Raw genomic sequence first — 18,853 nt, 5'->3', positions numbered from 1 at the left:
ACAGGGTTTCTCCATGAAGCAGGGTGTCTTGACCCATGGCTGGGTCCACCTGCTACTGGGTTAGGGACACTCCTATTACAGACCAAGGAGGACTAGAGAAAGCCAGAACAAATCTGTAGGAAGTTGCATTGTGGAAGCCAGTCTGAGTGTTCTCAATCTGGTCATCGTGAAAATAAGGACGAGTATATTCCCGGACTCACTGATGTTACTGTGCCTCACTGCCTGGGGCCAAAGAAGTTAGTGGAATCTGCAAGCTTTTCATTCTCTCCAAAGAAGATGATATCTGCCAGTATGTGCTGAGAAAGCCCCTAAACAAAGAAGGTAAAATAATTTACTGATAGAGTATATGGTCAAAAAGTTTGGAGACAATTACACAAAATGCCCATGTGTTTTTAAGAGTTTGTCGGGGCTGACAAATATTAACTTTTAGCTAGAGCTCCATTCTAGGTATAGTTTTTTATACTTCAAACCCAAATCCCCAAACATGAGAAGTCCCTTTCTTTCTTTTTAAATATACACATATAAGATATTTTATTTCAAAAAGCACAGAACATTATACAAGTTTTAAATTTACATTTTTCAATAAAAGATATCAATATATGCATTATTTGTATAACTTCATCATGGATGGAATTTGAATCAGTGGTATAAACATGTTGCAGTCACTAAATATAGATGATCATCACAGTGAACCAAATGCATAGTTGTTACGAAATGACAAATGACCACTCAAGGGTGAACTCACAGCCCATATACCAACATAATAAATTAATAATACAGATGTATGTTCTTCTTCACTGCATCATTAAAATTCCTTCCAGCCCCTCACCAAACATTAGGAAAACACAGTCTTGGAGCCAATCTGTTGAACCAGTTCCTCCACATAATACACTATAGAAAATAAAGTGACTTTTTGCTCATTTTTAGAGCAAACTTCATAAGCTTTTAAATTGTTTACAATGATGAAGGCAAACAACGAGGATATTTGAGCATAATTAGAAATCCTGTGGGCTGGGGGCAGCACTGAGAACATAAGTTCATCGGCAGTGCAGAAATCTGAGTCAACCTCAGGAAAGGGAACTCAACAGGAAATGGGTTCTTTGGCAGTAAAGATCTGACTGGCCACTGCAAGATAGTCCCTCTGGCAGCTTGAGAGCCTAACTCTAGGATTTATGAAGTGGATAGGAAAAGGCTAGAAATGAAAAAGCAGTTTATCTTTGCTAAACTGGGGCCAACTGATTAGGCAAGAATCTTCTGTTTCCCAGGCAAATGGCTCAAACCTTTCCAGACAATCCATCCAACAAATTATATAAGAAATAAAGGGAAATGTAATCATTTCGTCCTACTGGTAAATTTGACAAACTGAATACTGAAATTTCTAACCCTCACCCATCACTAGTTATAGACTGTTCACTAGAGTTGTATCTATTAATATTTCCTGATATTTTCTGAATGATAATTATTCAAGTAGAAAATCATGATTGTGATTCTGATACTTGTTCATGCCAATCCCTTACTGAAAAATTCACTTTCTTATGTTACATAAAGATACCAAAAAACCTAACCCCAAATGTGTATCATCAATTTGCAAATATATTTTTATTTGCTTGCTTTTGCTGAGCAAAAAGAAGGTAGGAAAACATTTAAACACATATGACCGTGGTCACCAAAGGAAAAATAAGACAGTCTCTGAATGCATTTTTCCAACTTCTAACTTTATCCCAGAGACAACAGAAGTTAAAATATAAGATCTCAATTTCTCTTCTGCCTTCTGTTTTATATTCCAAGTTCTTGATATAAAAAGTTAAAGCCAAGAAGTCTATGCACAGATTCAGGAGAGCTCTGTTATTTATAAACAAGATGGCTCAACCACAGCATGTTATATATAACAGGACACAGACCACTGATCACATGGCTTTTTTGGTTGGTTGTATGCATCATCTACCCAGAGCTTATGAGAAGTTTGCACAAAGATAACAAATGAAGGATCTGTCTTACAAAGACATTAGAAGGTTACAGAACAGGCTTAAATCTGATTGTTCTAATTTACATCCAATGCTCCACTCATTGGGGGAATTTTTTTACCCTCATTCTATAGATAGTTTAAACAGAACTGCAACAGGTTTCTGAATTAAATACAGTGGTGCCACAATCAAGAGATAAGCGAATTCATTTTAGAAACTTGCCTTTGTAAAATGGAAAGTATAATTTCAAAACCCAAGAAAGCTAATCTTCACCATCAGAGGTGAGGACTGCAGGCTTTGTCACATCAGGGATAAATAATGAATACATTATCCTAACTCTTCTTTGAGGTCTACAGAAATTTGACCTCAAGGAAAAAAAGCTTTTCCATACCAGCAGAAATTTGCCGTAGAAACGGAAACTCCATACAGAAATCTAATTTCTGGCTGAAACAGTAAATGCAACATGAGGGGCTTTTCCTTAAGAGAGACATATTAATAAAATGTTTACTTTTAAGAAAATTTTCTCAACTGAAGTATACCACATGGTTTCTGAATTCCTCTTTAGCTGCAAGGAAGACTATCACAGATCATTAAAATCTTGTCAGTGATCCATTAGCTAAACCAAATTTGGGGGGGGGAAACACCAAATTGTAGAAGAGTTAAACAATATATAAGAATGCTCGCCAAATGCTTGATGTGACTACACTTTTCAGATGGATGGAGTGAAATGGGACAGATGATGCAGGAAAATGAGTTTTCTGGAGCTATTAGCAGAATCAGACACTTGGGGTAAAGAAGCAATTCTTTAGTGTTCTGGAACATAAAACAGATTAATCTATGGTTTTTTTTTCCCCTTTTAAGCATATGTTTGCTAATTGAAAGAAATACTCCATTAAGGAATATTTTATTGATGTATGTGAATCTGGACATGGAGCAAAAGACCCTCCAACCCTTCCCCAGCCTTCAGCAAGGTCTCCATAATTTTGAATCAGTCTTCATTCCTGTCTTCATTCGTGATTGTTCCCAGGTGGAGCTGGAGCTCACAGTAACTGCCAGTTGAATCCAAATAACATCTGATTAGTTTCCTGGCTCCTGGCAATCTCTTCTATGATGCAGTGCTGTTGCCACACCAAATGGAGCTTCCGATACCGCTCATGAGATAAATGAAGGGGGTTGCCCCTCCTTTAGGAGAAAATAACAAAACATGTAAGTTTGAATCAAGCAATGTCATATCTTTATTCTTTAAATTATACTGAATGTTTGAGATACTCTTCGAACTGGGTGGAATCACCAGGACAAAGTTTTAAAAAGTATATTTTCCCTTCAACACTGATCACTATGACCTGGATCAGTCACTTGGCTAATGAAGCAGACACCTACTCCTTGATTCAGAAAAATAGGTCAAATATACCAGGTGACTCAGTGGTAAAGAATCTGCCTGCAATGCAGGAGATGCAGGACACTCAGGTTTGATCCCTGGGTCAGGAAGGTCCCCTGGAATAGAAAATGGAAACCCAGTCCAGTATTCTTGCCTGGAGAATCCCGTGGACAGAAGAGCCTGGTAGGCTACACTCCATGGGGTCACAAACATTTGGACATGACTAAGCATGTATGCATTGTGCTAGGAAAGACCAAATACATTTGGGTTTACCTGGTGGCTTATATGGTAAAGAATCTGCCTGCAATGCAGAAGACCTGGGTTGGGTCCCTGAGTTGGGGATATTCCCTGGAGAAGGGAATGGCTACCCGCTCAAGTATTCATGCCTAGAAAATTCCAGGGACAGAGGAGCCTGGCAGGCTACAGTTCACTGGGTCACAAAGAGTTGGACACTACTGAGTGACTAACACTTTCACATACCGTGGGCATTATGGGACCTCATTTAAGTCGCCAGAAAGGTTTATAACTTGACGCAGTTCTACTCAATTTTGAGTTGCTAGCCTAAGTGGGCCTTTAATGGCTTTTTGGCCTCATTCACACAGTTTGTAACACTGTATAACAACTAATCCAAAATGACTGAAGTTTGGCTATTGCCAATGAAGGAAAACTGTGAGATTCTCAGCCTTGAGGTACTCACATGTCTCATCTGGTTGAGTAGTTTCATATCACCTAACTAATTTAAAAATTCTGCTTCTTCACACCTTCCTGGAACAACTCAGACCTATCTTCAATCATTAACTACTTTCACCACCCAGCATTTTTCTTTCTGAATCCAAAGACCTTCTCTATACAGGTTAAAAGCTGTTACAATAAAAACAATTTCCTGTATGAACAAAGAAATTCCAAACCTCATTTAAAAAGCCAATTCATATTGAGTAATACACTTCAAAAGAACAAACTTCCAGTTAAACAAAGAGAGACAGTTTATGGTAAGGGGATCTAACCTTTATCTACTTTTTTTTTCTCATACCCATGGGTGGTACTCCAGTTGTTAACATCAGTGAAGGATATAGAAAATTTCAGGATTCTAAGTATTTTTGCTAATGCTTGGGAACAAAGGAGGCTGACATAGCTGGCTAATAGAAAGTTTCAAGTATTGAACTATGAATATCCATTTTAAACCAAGCTCCTTCCCTGGACACCATGGATTTTTTTTCTTTTATATATCAACATCAATTAAACCTTTTAGGTAATTCTAAAGAAAGGCTGATTAAAAATAATAGAGAATTCAAATTTTAGGATGACTTGGGTCTAAAAATTTTGGAGAAGTTATTACCCTCAATTTGTTTTCTGTGTTTTTTTTGGGCCTCCACATGGCATACAGGATCTTAGTTCCCTGAGCAGGGATCAAACCTGTGTCCCCTGTAGTGGAAGTGGGGAGTCTTAGCCACTGGACCACCAGGGAAGACCCTACCCTCAAATTTTGGAGAAGCACAAAGTTGTTGAAAATTATTTGTTACATTTAGGATAGCATGATATTTAACATTTTCAACTTATTGCTATTTAAAATCTCTCTCAATATGTAACACTAGCTTTTGTGTTTAAAGACCTGCTACCATCCATGTACAATAACGTGAGTAAAACTAAAAAAAAAAAAACTTACTTCAGGCCAGGATCTGTTTCTCCATATTCATCTAAATAAGGGGCTGGATAGGCACAGCCTCTGGCTTTACCTTCAACCAGGACCACTCTACACTCTCTGATTCTGAAGGACAAAACAAATGACAGGAATATTAGGAAGTGCATGTATGCAAATAACAGGCATTGCATCAGTTAATCTAGAGAAAAGAAATGGCCACAGGTGTCTTGTTAGGAATTCAGTATAAAGATAATATAAACATAGACAAGTAGACTAAATTGTGTTTGTCTAAATAAAAGAAAATGAACACTGCTATTTTTGTTGATGCTATGGGAAAGGATCCATGGATTTAGGGAAATGGGGTCAGCCAGTAGTACTGACTAAATATACTGAAGAGAGGAAGAAGGGTATCCTGTTTGAACCATAGGTACCCTGGAAAATAGTGGCTAGGGTTGTTTCTGCCCTCTTTCCTGATCTATGACCTGGAGGTGGGAGAGGGAACTTAACCAAAGAACAGAACCACATCTCCTAGTCTGATAACCCTGGGCCAGAAAGAAGGTCATCTATGGAAGTGTCATGCCTTTTCTGGTTAGAGCCAGCCTCTAAGAGTATACATTATACAGAACCACTGCAACCTTGAAGATACCTGGGACTCTGAGAGCAGAGAAATGGAAAAATAAAAATAATGTTTGCGTAGGGGAATGCCAAAGAATGCTCAAACTACCGCACAATTGCACTCATCTCACACACTAGTAAAGGAATGCTCAAAATTCTCCAAGCCTGGCTTCAGCAATACTTGAACCGTGAACTTCCTGATGTTCAAGCTGGTTTTAGAAAAGGCAGAGGAACCAGAGATCAAATTGCCAACATCCACTGGTTCATCGAAAAAGCAAGAGAGGTCCAGAAAAACATCTATTTCTGCTTTATTGAATATACCAAAGCCTTTGACTGTGTGGATCACAATCAACTGTGGAAAATTCTGAAAGAGATGGGAATACCAGACCACCTGACCTGCCTCTTGTGAAACATGTATGCAGGTCAGGAAGCAACAGTTAGAACTGGACATGGAACAACAGACTGGTTCCAAATAGGAAAAGGAGTACGTCAAGGCTGTATATTCTCACCCTGCTTATTTAACTTATATGCAGAGTACATCATGAGAAATGCTGGGCTGGAAGAAGCACAAGCTAGATTCAAGATTGCAGGGAGAAATATCAAGAACCTCAGATATGCAAATGACACCACCCTTATGGCAGAAAGTGAAGAAGAACTAAAAAGCCTCTTGATCAAAGTAAAAGAGGAGAGTGAAAAAGTTGGCCTAAAGCTCAACATTCAGAAAACGAAGATCATGGCATCTGGTCCCATCACTTCATGGGAAATAGATGGGGAAACAGTGGAAAGTGTCAGACTTTATTTTTTTGGGCTCCAAAATCACTGCAGATGGTGATTGCAGCCATGAAATTAAAAGACACTTACTCCTTGGAAGAAAAGTTATGACCAACCTAGACAGCATATTCAAAAGCAGAGACATTACTTTGCCAACTAAGGTCCATCTAGTCAAGGCTATGGTTTTTCCAGTAGTCATGTATGGATGTGAGAGTTGGACTATAACGAAGGCTGAGTGCCAAAGAATTGATGCTTTTGAACTGTGGTGTTGGCGAAGACTCTTGAGTGTCCCTTGGACTGCAAGGAGATCCAACCAGTCCATTCTGAAGGAGATCAACCCTGGGATTTCTTTGGAAGGAATGATGCTAAAGCTCAAACTCCTCATGGAGAAGAGTTGGCCACCTCATGTGAAGAGTTGACTCATTGGAAAAGACTTTGATGCTGGGAGGGATTGGGGGCAGGAGGAGAAGGGGACGACAGAGGATGAGATGGCTGGATGGCATCACTGCCTCGATGGGACGCGAGTCTGAGTGAACTGTGGGAGTTGGTGATGGACAGGGAGGCCTGGCGTGCTGTGATTCATGGGGTTGCAAAGAGTCGGACGTGGCTGAGTGACTGAACTGAACTGAAGTTCTCTAGAGAGAAATGATAAAATAAACGGCTGGAATAGGTAGAGGGTGACTTGCTGTAGATTTCCTAAAAGAAAATAGATGTTTGAACTTGGCTTCCATGCACTTATTCCCCTTGTTCCAACAGATGCTGAGAAGCAGTGATTATATATTCCCCAGTGTGTGAGATGTTTGGGTTTATGTAAACAGAAACTATATTACATGGAGAGAATGGAGAGAAAAAGCACATGCCATAGACTTTGAATTCTCTCTCTCTCTCAGGAACTTGCACTCTTCTTTCATAGATATGAGAGATTACTCGTCTGTTCTCAGTCATTTGCTAATACACCAGGGGAAACAATGGTTGATTGACAGAAGAAAGTGAAGAAAATTAAAACGTTCAAAGAACAATATAAAGTAACAATTTACATGTCCTTTGAAAATTTAAGTTTTAAGACTCTGAACTCTTTCACTCTACCTGAGTTTTACACAATAGCAGAATAATCAATATAAAGTTTCATATTTAAGGTTTTCCACAAATAATAAAAATGTGAATAGATTCCTATTTTTTAACTAATTTTTAAAACTATTTCAATTGCATGTGAATAACAAGTCTGTGCTCTAACTTCTGACAGATCATATCCTATCAACATACTGTCCTGCCATAATGGCCTCTAGACTGGACTCAAATTCCCTAAGTTCATTATGAAGCATCCTACTTACTTTAGGAAAATGCAGACTCCAGCACCACAGTGAAGTGCATGAAAAATGCAAGCTCCCACCTCTTCCCCATTCACGACTTCTTGGCAGCAAATGTTCTGAGAACACAGTATGGCTCCGCAGAAAAGACAGAGGACAGGGTGCTTTCGCTCATCATCTGCAGACCGTGGGCACCTCAAAAGGGAAGAAAGCATTTAATATGATGGAGAAACAATAAAAGCAAGATAATCAGTTAGCAACGGATATATAATATTTAGCAGTGTTTCAGATGTATTAGCAGTGTTTTCGGCACTTGCAGCTTTGCAGTGAAGCAAGCTCTAAAAGACAAGGAAACATTTAATTAGATGATTCTTCTTTAATATTTCTCCTTAAGACAACAAAGTCTTCTGATTAATCCATAGTAAGAAATTTTTACTTTTGAATATGCAGGGTTCTGGTGATTTCCCAGAGTCTGGCAATTAAATATGCCTTGAGATTGAGATGCATTTAGAGAATTGAGTCTTCATTTGACATGACTGATTTATAGCCAATTTCCCCCCTCTGGATTGTGTCAAGTTTGTGTCCCTAATGTTGTGGCAGTTGTTTTACCCACAATTTTTAGTAAGGGTTTGAACACATTTCCTCCACTTCTTTGGAGTATTAAGATCTTTAGGCTTGAAAAGGGGAGACCCAGTCTTTGTGTTGAGGCACCTTCCAACCCAGAAACACAGCCAAGTCTTTGGAAGGAAAAAGTAACAAAGCTGACTTGCTTGAACTAAGTAAGTAGTACTATGAGATTTGGCCATTTAGCACAGTGATATGCCAGATGTTTGCTATAAATGACCCCTAAGGGGTCTATCACTCTATATTAAAATGATAATTGCTATCTCTGAAAGGGAGAGTTTTATATTCCTATCTGCTATATAATGGATCTAAAGCAAACATCAATTTGCACAGCAAGAAATAAATGCAACCCCAGGAGAGATCTAGTGATGCCCACAGTTGGGTTAGAATAAAGAGCACCAACACAAATTTTTATTAGGGTATTAACAATTTATCTCTGAAGTCCAGTGTCTTAGGCAAGATACAAAAACCACCATTGTCTACACAGGAGCAGCGGGACTCTGTGCACAGGTATCCCATTCCTGTCTCCTACAGATGTGGGGATTAGTTTCACTTCCAGTATGTTGCTCTTTTTGGATAAAGCCAGCATTTTCTTTCACATTTAGCACAGAATGGCTGAACTCTATCCTATAGAGGAAAATGGGGATGATGCCTAAAACAGTCACTGAGCAGCCACACTTCTACCTAGAAATGATTCAGTTTTAATGAAAACTGGTAGTAAAAATAAAACTGGAAGAGAGCATAATATTTATTTTCATTTTTACTTGAAACCAATAATATCTAATATCACCCAGGAGAATCTTCACTTGGATTAATGATTAACATTCTTCTCAGATCTGCCTAAGAGCCAACTGCATGACACTCTTGAATGAAGCCAACATTTATTCACTGGACCTCTGTGGTACCAATGCAGCCCTAAGATTAGGACAATCACTGAATTTAGATCTTGGTGCAATCTTTGAAATCATCCAGCTAATTTTTCAAGGGCTGAGAGGTTAAGTGATACAACCACTTCTTTAGTTGGCTGACTTTAATCTGCATGAGACAAGCAGCAAGGAAGCTGATATTGAAGTAAATTCTAGCTGGGAATAGAGGCTGAGCAATGGGCTGCCCAAGCTCCGGCTGGGCCAGTTATATCCCCTGGCTGTATGGCTCAAAGCAATGGTTATAACTAAGTAAGACAATTTCATTAGTCATCCTGTAGGGCTGTGATTCTCAGAGCAGGCCAAAGAAGGGCTCTTCAAGCCCTTAAGATGACCCTAAAATGCAACCTCTCCCTTTGGTTCCTTCAAGTGACAGCAAGTTACTTAACATATAACTAAAGACTACTAATAAGTCACCTTACAGATAGAGGCAGTTACCTGGAATTACTAATTGGTATCCTTAAATTTGAGAGTTATTTATGTTTAGTGAGAGACCTAACTAGGTTTACTAAGAAGTTTAGTTATTGTACAATGCTTGGGAATATTATAAAACACCCAACTGAGCTCTGGAATTTCTGCAGTTTGGGGAAAGGACACTTTGTTAATGGTACATTATCAACTGAGTCTTGAACAGGCTTTGATTTTCAGGCTACTGAGATTCTTGCCTTTTAATTATAAGTTACTGCTAGTTTCATGTTTGATTTGCTATGGGTGTTGTGTGTAATGCCACTGGAGCATCAAGGATACATAACTGCATCAATAGTAACTTTGGCTCATTATTTTCAGGATGTGCACCATGATTGCATTATGAAATATTCAGAAACCAATGGCTAAAGTAGATATGAATTTGATTTCTCCATTCAGTGACATTTCACTGGTGGTGTGCTGTTCTTCATCTTATGCTAGTCAAATAACTTGCATCATATTAAAGATGGTAATTACAAAGTGAAAATTACTGTTAACTTTATAGAACATACTTTTATCATATAGAAATATGGGTTTAAGCTCATGTTGTTCTCTTACAGAAGTAACTAACAGGTAATTTACATATGGTTATTAGCAATGACTATAATGTAACTTGTTTATACTGCTTCTCACTAGTCTTTATCAAACAGTATTTTTTTGATTTGGAAGTGATCAGTGAAAGGGAAGAAGAAGATAAAAAAAAGTTTGAGAAACACTGCTTTAGAATAGTGTTTACTCTGATTGAGGTAGGAGGAACATGGTGCCAAGAAAGGAGTGTACTCCTCTTCCCAGTACCCAGGATTAAATCTGAATCACAGGGTTATCTGTTTTACTGTTATAATTACTGTTATATAATACTGAGCTTCCATATAAGATTGTGTTTGGAAAAAAAAAATAAGTTCTTCAGTGTTATTTCAGTGCATGAGTATGGTCACCACAGTGTATTACATGGAAAACAGTGTCTAAAAACACATGTATAAAAGATATTTCCAAGAGTGTTACTTGCTTGCAAAGCTGAGAACAGTGTGGTTCCTCTACCAGAACAACTATTAATCTGGTTTAAGAACTGTCTGAAGCAATTATTTTGGGAACTGAGTCTGGACAAACACTTGCAGTGCCCAAGGAGTGCCTGACAGAAAAGAGGCTGGTAACTTTCAGTGAATTTTGGCATTTTAGATAGAGATTACCATCCTTATTCCCAAGCTCCACAGCAGGTAGCTATGGGGGTGGCTGCCCTCAATTATGGTGCAGTGTGTTGCTGCCAAGGTGGACAAGAAGGACCTTGTCCTCAAAAAATTAGGGTTGTAAGCTTAATTTTGCCTGGCAGTTCACTGAGGGGCTGGCACAGGGACTGGCCATTGTTTCAACTCCCATGGGCTGAAGCAGCTTTCTTGATGATGATGATAGTAGAGAGGATTTAAAGAGGCAAAACAGTCTATATTTTTCATTCTCTTTTTTTTTCCTTACTGGATCCAGGCATTTAAGGAAATCTCTGTCAGTTACTGGCTGACCACAGAGATAATGGAACAGAGATTCCAGTTCCAGAACACACAACAATGAGTAGAGTCTTTGCAAAAAAGGCTTGGAAAAGACTAAAACAAATATAACTATAGCCTTTACCAAGCAACAATGGCAGTTCCTAGGATGGGTGGGGGTCTCTAATTTCCAGAGTTATTACATCACAATACTCAAAATGTCCCATACTCAACAAAACTTACAAAGAAATGAAAAAGTATGGACCACTCATAGGAAAAAAAAGAGATTGACAGAAATTATCCCTAAGGAAGCCCAACACACTAAAAACAAAGACTTTAACTCTCTTAAATATGCTCTTTGAAAGAAACCATTGATTTAAAAAAAAAAAAAACTAAGGAAATTAGGAAAATATATGAAAGAATAGGGAATATCAGTAAAAAGAAATTATAAAAAGGAAACAAATGGAAAAGTACAATAGCAGAAATTAAAAGCTTCCAAAGAGGTTGAATAGCATATAGAAGCATGCAGAAGAAAGAGTAAATTTTCAGCTCGGTCAGTCACTCAGTCGTGTCCAACTCTTTGCGACCCCATGAAGTGCAACATGCCAGGCCTCCCTGTCCATCGCTAACTCGCGGAATTTACTCAAACTCATGTCCACTGAGTTGGCGATGCCATCCAACCATCTCATCCTCTGTCGTCCCCTTCTCCTCCCACCTTCAATCTTTCCCAACATCAGGGTATTTTCCAGTGAGTCAGTTCTTTGCATCAGGTGGCCAAAGTACTGGAGTTTCAGCTTCAACATCAGTCCTTCCAATGAACATTCAGGACTGATTTCCTTTAGGATGGACTAATTGGATCTCCTTGCAGTCCAAGGGACTCTCAAGAGTCTTCTCCAACACCACAGTTCAAAAGCATCAATTCTTTGGTGCTCAGCTTTCTTTACAGTTCAACTCTCACATCCATACATGACCACTGGAAAAACCACAGCTTCAACTAGATGGACCTTTGTTGCAAAGTAATGTCTCTGCTTTTGAATATGCTGTCTAGGTTGTTCATAACTTTACTTCCAAGGAGCAAGCATCTTTTAATTTCATGGCTGCAGTCACCATCTGCAGTTTTTGCAGCCCCTCAAAATAAAGTCTATCACTGTTTCCACTGTTTACCCATCTATTTGCCATGAAGTAATGGGACCAGATGCCATGATCTTAGTTTTCTGAATGTTGAGTTTTAAGCCAACTTTTTCACTCTTCTCTTTCACTTTTATCAAGAGGCTCTTTAGTTCTTCTTCACTTTCTGCCATAAGGGTGGTGTCATCTGCATATCTGAGGTTATTGGTATTTCTCCCAGCAATCTTGATTCCAGCTTATGCTTCATCCAGTCCAGCATTTCACATGATGTACTCTGCATATAAGTTAAATAAGCAGGGTGACAATATACAGCTTTGATAAAGTCCTTTTCCCATTTAGTACCAGTCTGTTGTTCCATGTCCAGTTCTAACTATTGCTTCCTGACCTGCATACAGGTTTCTCAAGAGGCAGGTCAGGTGGTCTGGTATTCCCATCTCTTTCAGAATTCTCCACAGTTTATTGCGATCCACACAGTCAAAGGCTTTGGCATAGTCAATAAAGCAGAAATAGATGTTTTTCTGGAACTCTCTTCCTTTTTCCATGATCCAGCAGATGTTGGCAATTTGAGCTCTGGTTCCTCTGCCTTTTCTAAAACCAGCTTGAACATCTGGAAGTTCACGGTTCACGTATTGCTAAAGCCGGGCTTGGAGAATTTTGAGCATTACTTTGCTAGCATGTGAGATGAGTGCAATTGTGTAGTAGTTTGAGCATTCTTAGGCATTGCCTTTCTTTGGGATTGGGATGAAAACTGACCTTTTCCAGTCCTGTGGCCACTGCTGAGTTTTCCAAATTTGCTGGCATATTGAATGCAGCACTTTCACAGCATCATCTTTTAGGATTTGAAATAGCTCAACTGGAATTTCATCACCTCCACTAGCTTTGTTTGTAGTGATGCTTTCTAAGGCCCACTGGACTTCCCATTCCAGGATGTCTGGCTGTAGGTTGGTGATCACACCATCGTGATTATCTTGGTCGTGAAGATCTTTTTTGTACAGTTCTTCTGTGTATTCTTGCCACTTCTTCTTAATATCTGCTGCTTCCGTTAGGTCCATACCATTCTGGCCTTTATTGTGCCCATCTTTGCATGAAATATTCCCTTTGTATCTCTGATTTTCTTGAGGAGATCTCTAGTCTTTCCCATTCTATTGTTTTCCTCTATTTCTTTGCATTGATTGCTGAGGAAGGCTTTCTCTCCTTGCTATTCTTTGGAACTCTGCATTCAAATGGGAATATATTTCCTTTTCTCCTTTGCCTTTCACTTCACTTCTTTACACAGGTATTTGTAAGGCCTCCTCAGACAGCCATTTTGCCTTTTTGCATTTCTGTTGCTTGGGGATGGTCTTGATCCCTGCCTCCTGTACATGTCACGAACCTCCATCCATAGTTCTTCAGGCACTCTCTCTATCAGATCTAATCCCTTGAATCTATCTGTCACTTCCACTGTATAATTGTAAGGGATTTGATTTAGGTCATACCTGAATGGTCTAGTGGCTTTCCATACTCTCTTCAATTTAAGTCTGAATTTGATAATAAGGAGTTCATGATCTGAGCCACAGTCAGCTCCTGGTCTTGTTTTTGTTGACTGTATAGAGCTTCTACATCTTTGGCTGCAATGAATATAATCAATCTGATTTCAGTATTGACCATCTGGTGATGTCCATGTGTACAGTCTTCTCTTGTGTTGTTGGAAGAGGGTATTTGCTATGACCAGTGCGTTCTCCTGGCAAACTCTATTAGCCTCTGCCCTGCTTCATTCTGTACTCCAAGGCCAAACTTGCCCATTACTTCAGGTATTTCTTGACTTCCTATTTTTGTATTCTAGTCCCCTATCATGAAAGGACTTCTTTTTGGGGTGTTAGTTCTAGAAGGTCTTGTAGGTCTTCATAGAACCGTTTCAACTTCAGCTTCTTTAGCATTACTGGTCGGGGCATAGACTTGGATTACTGTGATATTGAATGGTTTGCCTTGGAAACAAACAGAGATCATTCTGTCATTTTTGAGATTGCATCCAAGTACTATGTTTTGGACTCTTTTGTTGACTATGATGGCTACTCCATTTTTTTCTAAGGGATTCTTGCCCACAGTAGTAGATATAATAGTTATCTGAGTTAAATTCACCCATTCCAGTCCATTTTATTTCACTGATTCTTCAAATGTCGATGTTGACTCTTGCCATCTCCTGTTTGACTACCTCCAATTTGCCTTGATTCATGGCCCTAACATTCCAGGTTCCTATCCAATTCCAGGCTCCTCTGTAGGTTCCTAGTGAATTTTAAGGCAGGGCAATTGAAATCATGGAGTCAGAGGAACAGACCAATAAAAAAGGATGAAGAAAAAGGAACAGAGCCTAAGGCATTAATGGAACACCATCAAGCATACCAATATACACATGCATTACAGAAGTCCAAGATAAATAGAGAGGAAAGAAAATTTGAAGAAATACTAATAATGGCTAACAACTTCCCAAATTTGTTGAAATATATGAGTCTACACATCCAAAAATCAAACTGAATTATAAGCAGGATAAATTCAGAGATCCACACTTAGGCACGTTACAACCAAACTGTTAAAAGCCAGGACAAAGAGAAGTTTGAAAGCAGCTAAAGAGACGCAACTTATCCCATACAAGAGATCCTCAATAAAATAAACTGCTGGTTTCTCATCAGGAACCATGGAGGCTAGAAAATAGTATGATGATACATTTAATGTGGTCAAACTAAAAAAACTATCAACCAAGAATCTGATATTGGGCAAGAACAATCTTTTAAAAATAAGGAAGAGAGGTGGTCCTAAGATGGTGGAGGAATAGGATGGGGAGACCACTTTCTCCCCTACAAATTCATCAAAAGAACATTTGAATGCTGAGTTCACAAAACAAGTTCTGAGTGCTGGCAGAGGACATCAGGCACCCAGAAAAGCAGCCCATTGTCTTCAAAAGGAGGTAGGAAAAAATATAAAAGATAAAAGGAAAGACAAAGAGGTAGGGAAGGAGATCCATCCGGGTAAGGCCGTCTTAAAAAAGAGGTTTCCAAACACCAGGAAACACTCTGGTGAGTCTGTGGTGAGCCTTGGAACCTCAGAGGGCAACATAACTGGGAGGAAAAATAAATAAATAATGAAACCCCACAGATTATGTGCCCAAAGGTAACTACCAGTAGAGAAGCAGTGCAGATGCCCGCATCCGCCACTAGCAAGCAGGGGCTGGGAAGGGAGGCGCCGGCTGCATTGCTTAGAGTAAGCACGGCGGGGGCAGGGGGAGCATGAATGCCCTGAGGGCAATCTGAGGGAACTAAATTGAGATAGAAAACCAGACTGTGGGATAGCTATCCCACGAAAAGCCCTAACCTAAGACACCGCCAGGCCTGCTCACAGAACAAAGGACTGAGCAGAGCTAGCTGGCTGTGGACCCGTCCATCCCCCACCGGAGACAGGCAGGCGAGGGCAGCCAGAGGTGGAAAGGGGTAATCGTGGCCATAAAAAGGCATCATCTACCAAACTGCAAGCAGGCTTTGTTGCTAACCAAGACTTCTTGGGATTCTGGATGGTCAACATCCACTGGGAGGGTCGCAGCTAGAGATCAGCTCTCAGAAGAGACACACAGCACACCTGAGAAGGTGCACCGGTTGTACACCCAGAACACCAAGCAGCAGGGACGGGGGAGGAGATAAGTCACAGTGACCACGCTCGCCAAGTACCTGGTCACCTGAACTGCTCGGACCTGGGAAGGGCACAAAACACAGGCCCAACCGAGTCTGCGCCTTGTGGAGTACCCAAGTACCTGAACCTGAGTGGTTTAGACCTGGGAAGTGCATACAACCCAGGGCTGGCCTCAGAGCAACCTAAGCAGTGTAGACAGGGAAAGCACACACACCATGAGCGGGGGAAAACCCAGTGTGGCCGAGACACTGTGAGCACACACCAGAGCACACGCCAGTGTCATTTGTTGCAGTGTTCCTCCCTCCCCACAGCACGACTGAACAAGTGAGCCTAAAAAAGTGTCCACCACCGCCCCCTTGTGTCAGGGCGGAAATTAGACACTGACGAGACCAGCAAACAGAAGCAGCTAAAATAAACAGGGAACTGCCTTGGAAGTAACAGGTGCAATAGATTAAAACCCTGTAGTTAGCACTAACTACATAGGAAGGGGCCTATAGATCTTGAGAAGTATAAGCTGGATCAAGGAACTATCTGAAAATGAACTAACCCCATACTGTCCACAACACCACCAAAGCCCTAGATATATTTTTACCATTATCATTCTTTAAATTAAAAAAAAAAACTTAAAAAATTTTTTAAGTCCTCTATTACTTCTTTAATTTTCATTTTTATCACCTATTGCTGCTGCTGCTGCTAAGACACTTCAGTCGTGTCCGACTCTGTACAACCCCATAGATGGCAGCCCACCAGGCTCCCCTGTCCCTGGGATTTTCCAGGCAAGAGTACAGGACTGGTACTTTGGTACATTGCTTTCTCCATTATAACCTACTGTTACTTTGCAAAAAAAAAAAGACCCTATTTTTTAAAGCAAACTTCATATATATATATTTTATAATTTTTGTGACTTTGTTTTTTTCTTTAATATTTTTGAGAATCTAACCTCTACTCTAGATTTGTAATCTTTGCTTTCTGGTATTTGTTATCAATTTTGTACCTTTAAGAACCTAATCTTCAGCACCCATTTTTACTTGGGAGCGAGATCACTGGCTTGACTGCTCTCTCCCCCTTTGGACTCTCCTTTTTCTCCACCAGGTTGCCTCTATCTCCTCCCTCCCTCTTCTCTTCTCTACCCAACTCTGTGAATCTCTTTGTGTGTTTCGAACGGTGGAGAATACTTAGGGAACTGATTACTGGCTGGATCTGTCTCTCTCTTTTTGGTTCCTCACTTCATCCCCTCTGTCTCCTTCCTCCCTCTTCTCTTCTCTGTATAACTCCGAGAACATCTCTGAGTGGTCCAGACTCAGAGCACATAAGGAGCACATAGCGAGCACATAAGGAAGTGATTACTGGCTAGCTTGCTCTCTCCTCTTTGATGCCCCCTCTTCTCCTCCTGGTCACCTCTATCTCCCTTCTCCCTCTTCTCTTCTCCATGTAACTCTGTGAACCTCTCTGGGTGTCCCTCACTGTGGAGAAACTTTTCATCTTTAACCTAGATGTTTTATCATTGGTGCTGTATAGATGGAGAAGTCTTGAGGCTACTGTAAGAATAAGACTGAAAACCAGAGGCAGGAGGCTTAAGTCCAAATCCTGAGAACACCAGAGAACTCCTGATTCCAGGGAACATTAATTGACAGGAGCTCATCAAACGCCTCCACACCTACACTGAAACCAAGCACCACTCAAGGGCCAACAAGTTCCAGAACAAGATATACCATGCAAATTCTCCAGAAACACAGGAATATAGCCCAGCTTCAATATACAGGCTGCCCAAAGTCACACAAAACCCACTGACATCTCATAACTCATTACTGGACACTTCATTGCACTCCAGAGAGAAGAAATCCAGCTCCATCCACCAGAACACTAACACAAGCTTCCCTAACCAGGAAACCTTGACAAGCCACCTGTCCAACCCCGCCCACAGCGAGGAAACTCCACAATAAAGAGAACTCCACAAACTGCCAGAATACAGAAAGGCCACCCAAAACACAGCAATATAAACAAGATGAAGAGGCAGAGAAATACCCAGCAGGTAAAGGAACAGGATAAATGCCCACCAAACCAAACAAAAGAGGAAGAGAGAGGGAATCTACCTGATAAAGAATTCCGAATAATGATAGTGAAAATGATCTAAAATCTTGAAAACAAAATGGACTCACAGATAAATAGCCTGGAGACAAGGATTGAGAAGATGCAAGAAAGGTTTAACAAGGACCTAGAAGAAATAAAAAAGAGTCAATATATAATGAATAATGCAATAAATGAGATCAAAAACACTCTGGAGGGAACTAACAGTAGAATAACAGAGGCAGAAGATAGGAAAAGTGAGGTAGAAAATAGAATGGTAGAAATAAATGAAGCAGAGAGGAAAAAAGAAAAATGAATTAAAAGAAATGAGGACAATCTCAGAGACCCCCTGGGACAATGTTAAACGTCCCAACATTCGAATCATAGGAGTCCCAGAAGAAGATGACAAAAAGAAAGACCATGAGAAAATACTTGAGGAGATAACAGTTGAAAACTTCCCTAAAATGGGGAAGGAAATAATCACCCAAGTCGAAGAAACCCAGAGTCCCAAACAGGATAAACCCAAGGTGAAACACTCCAAGACACATATTAATCAAATTAACAAAGATCAACACAAAGAACAAATGTTAAAAGCAGCAAGGGAAAAACAACAAATAACACACAAGGGGATTCCCATAAGGATAACAGCTGATCTTTCAACAGAAACTCCAAACTCTAGGCCAGGAGGGAATGGTAGGACATACTTAAAGTGATGAAAGAAAATAACCTACAGCCCAGATTACTGTACCCAGCAAGGATCTCATTCAAATATGAAGGAGAAATCAAAAGCTTTACAGACAAGCAAAAGCTGAGAAAATTCAGCACCACCAAACCAGCTCT

The 18,853-nt window shown here is 40.0% G+C and overlaps 1 protein-coding gene across 1 annotated transcript in view; it reads right to left on the bottom strand.

Annotated features, from left to right (window-relative positions):
• Window positions 1-617: 617 nt before the first annotated feature.
• UBR1 (ubiquitin protein ligase E3 component n-recognin 1) overlaps window positions 618-18,853 on the bottom strand; it is a 154,691-nt gene continuing 136,455 nt past the window's right edge. The window contains exons 45-47 of the mRNA XM_068963839.1: window positions 7,699-7,869; window positions 5,006-5,107; window positions 618-3,146 (exon numbers count right to left, since the gene is read on the bottom strand). Of these exons, the coding sequence (XP_068819940.1) occupies window positions 3,005-3,146; window positions 5,006-5,107; window positions 7,699-7,869 (415 nt within the window). The 3' untranslated portion in view covers window positions 618-3,004. The remainder of the gene's footprint in view (window positions 3,147-5,005; window positions 5,108-7,698; window positions 7,870-18,853) is intronic.

Source organism: Capricornis sumatraensis, chromosome 2 (assembly GCF_032405125.1).
Source record: "Capricornis sumatraensis isolate serow.1 chromosome 2, serow.2, whole genome shotgun sequence".
NCBI lineage: Eukaryota > Metazoa > Chordata > Mammalia > Artiodactyla > Bovidae > Capricornis > Capricornis sumatraensis.
Note: the sequence above shows the minus strand (reverse complement) of the source record. Positions and strands in the feature narration are given on the sequence as shown.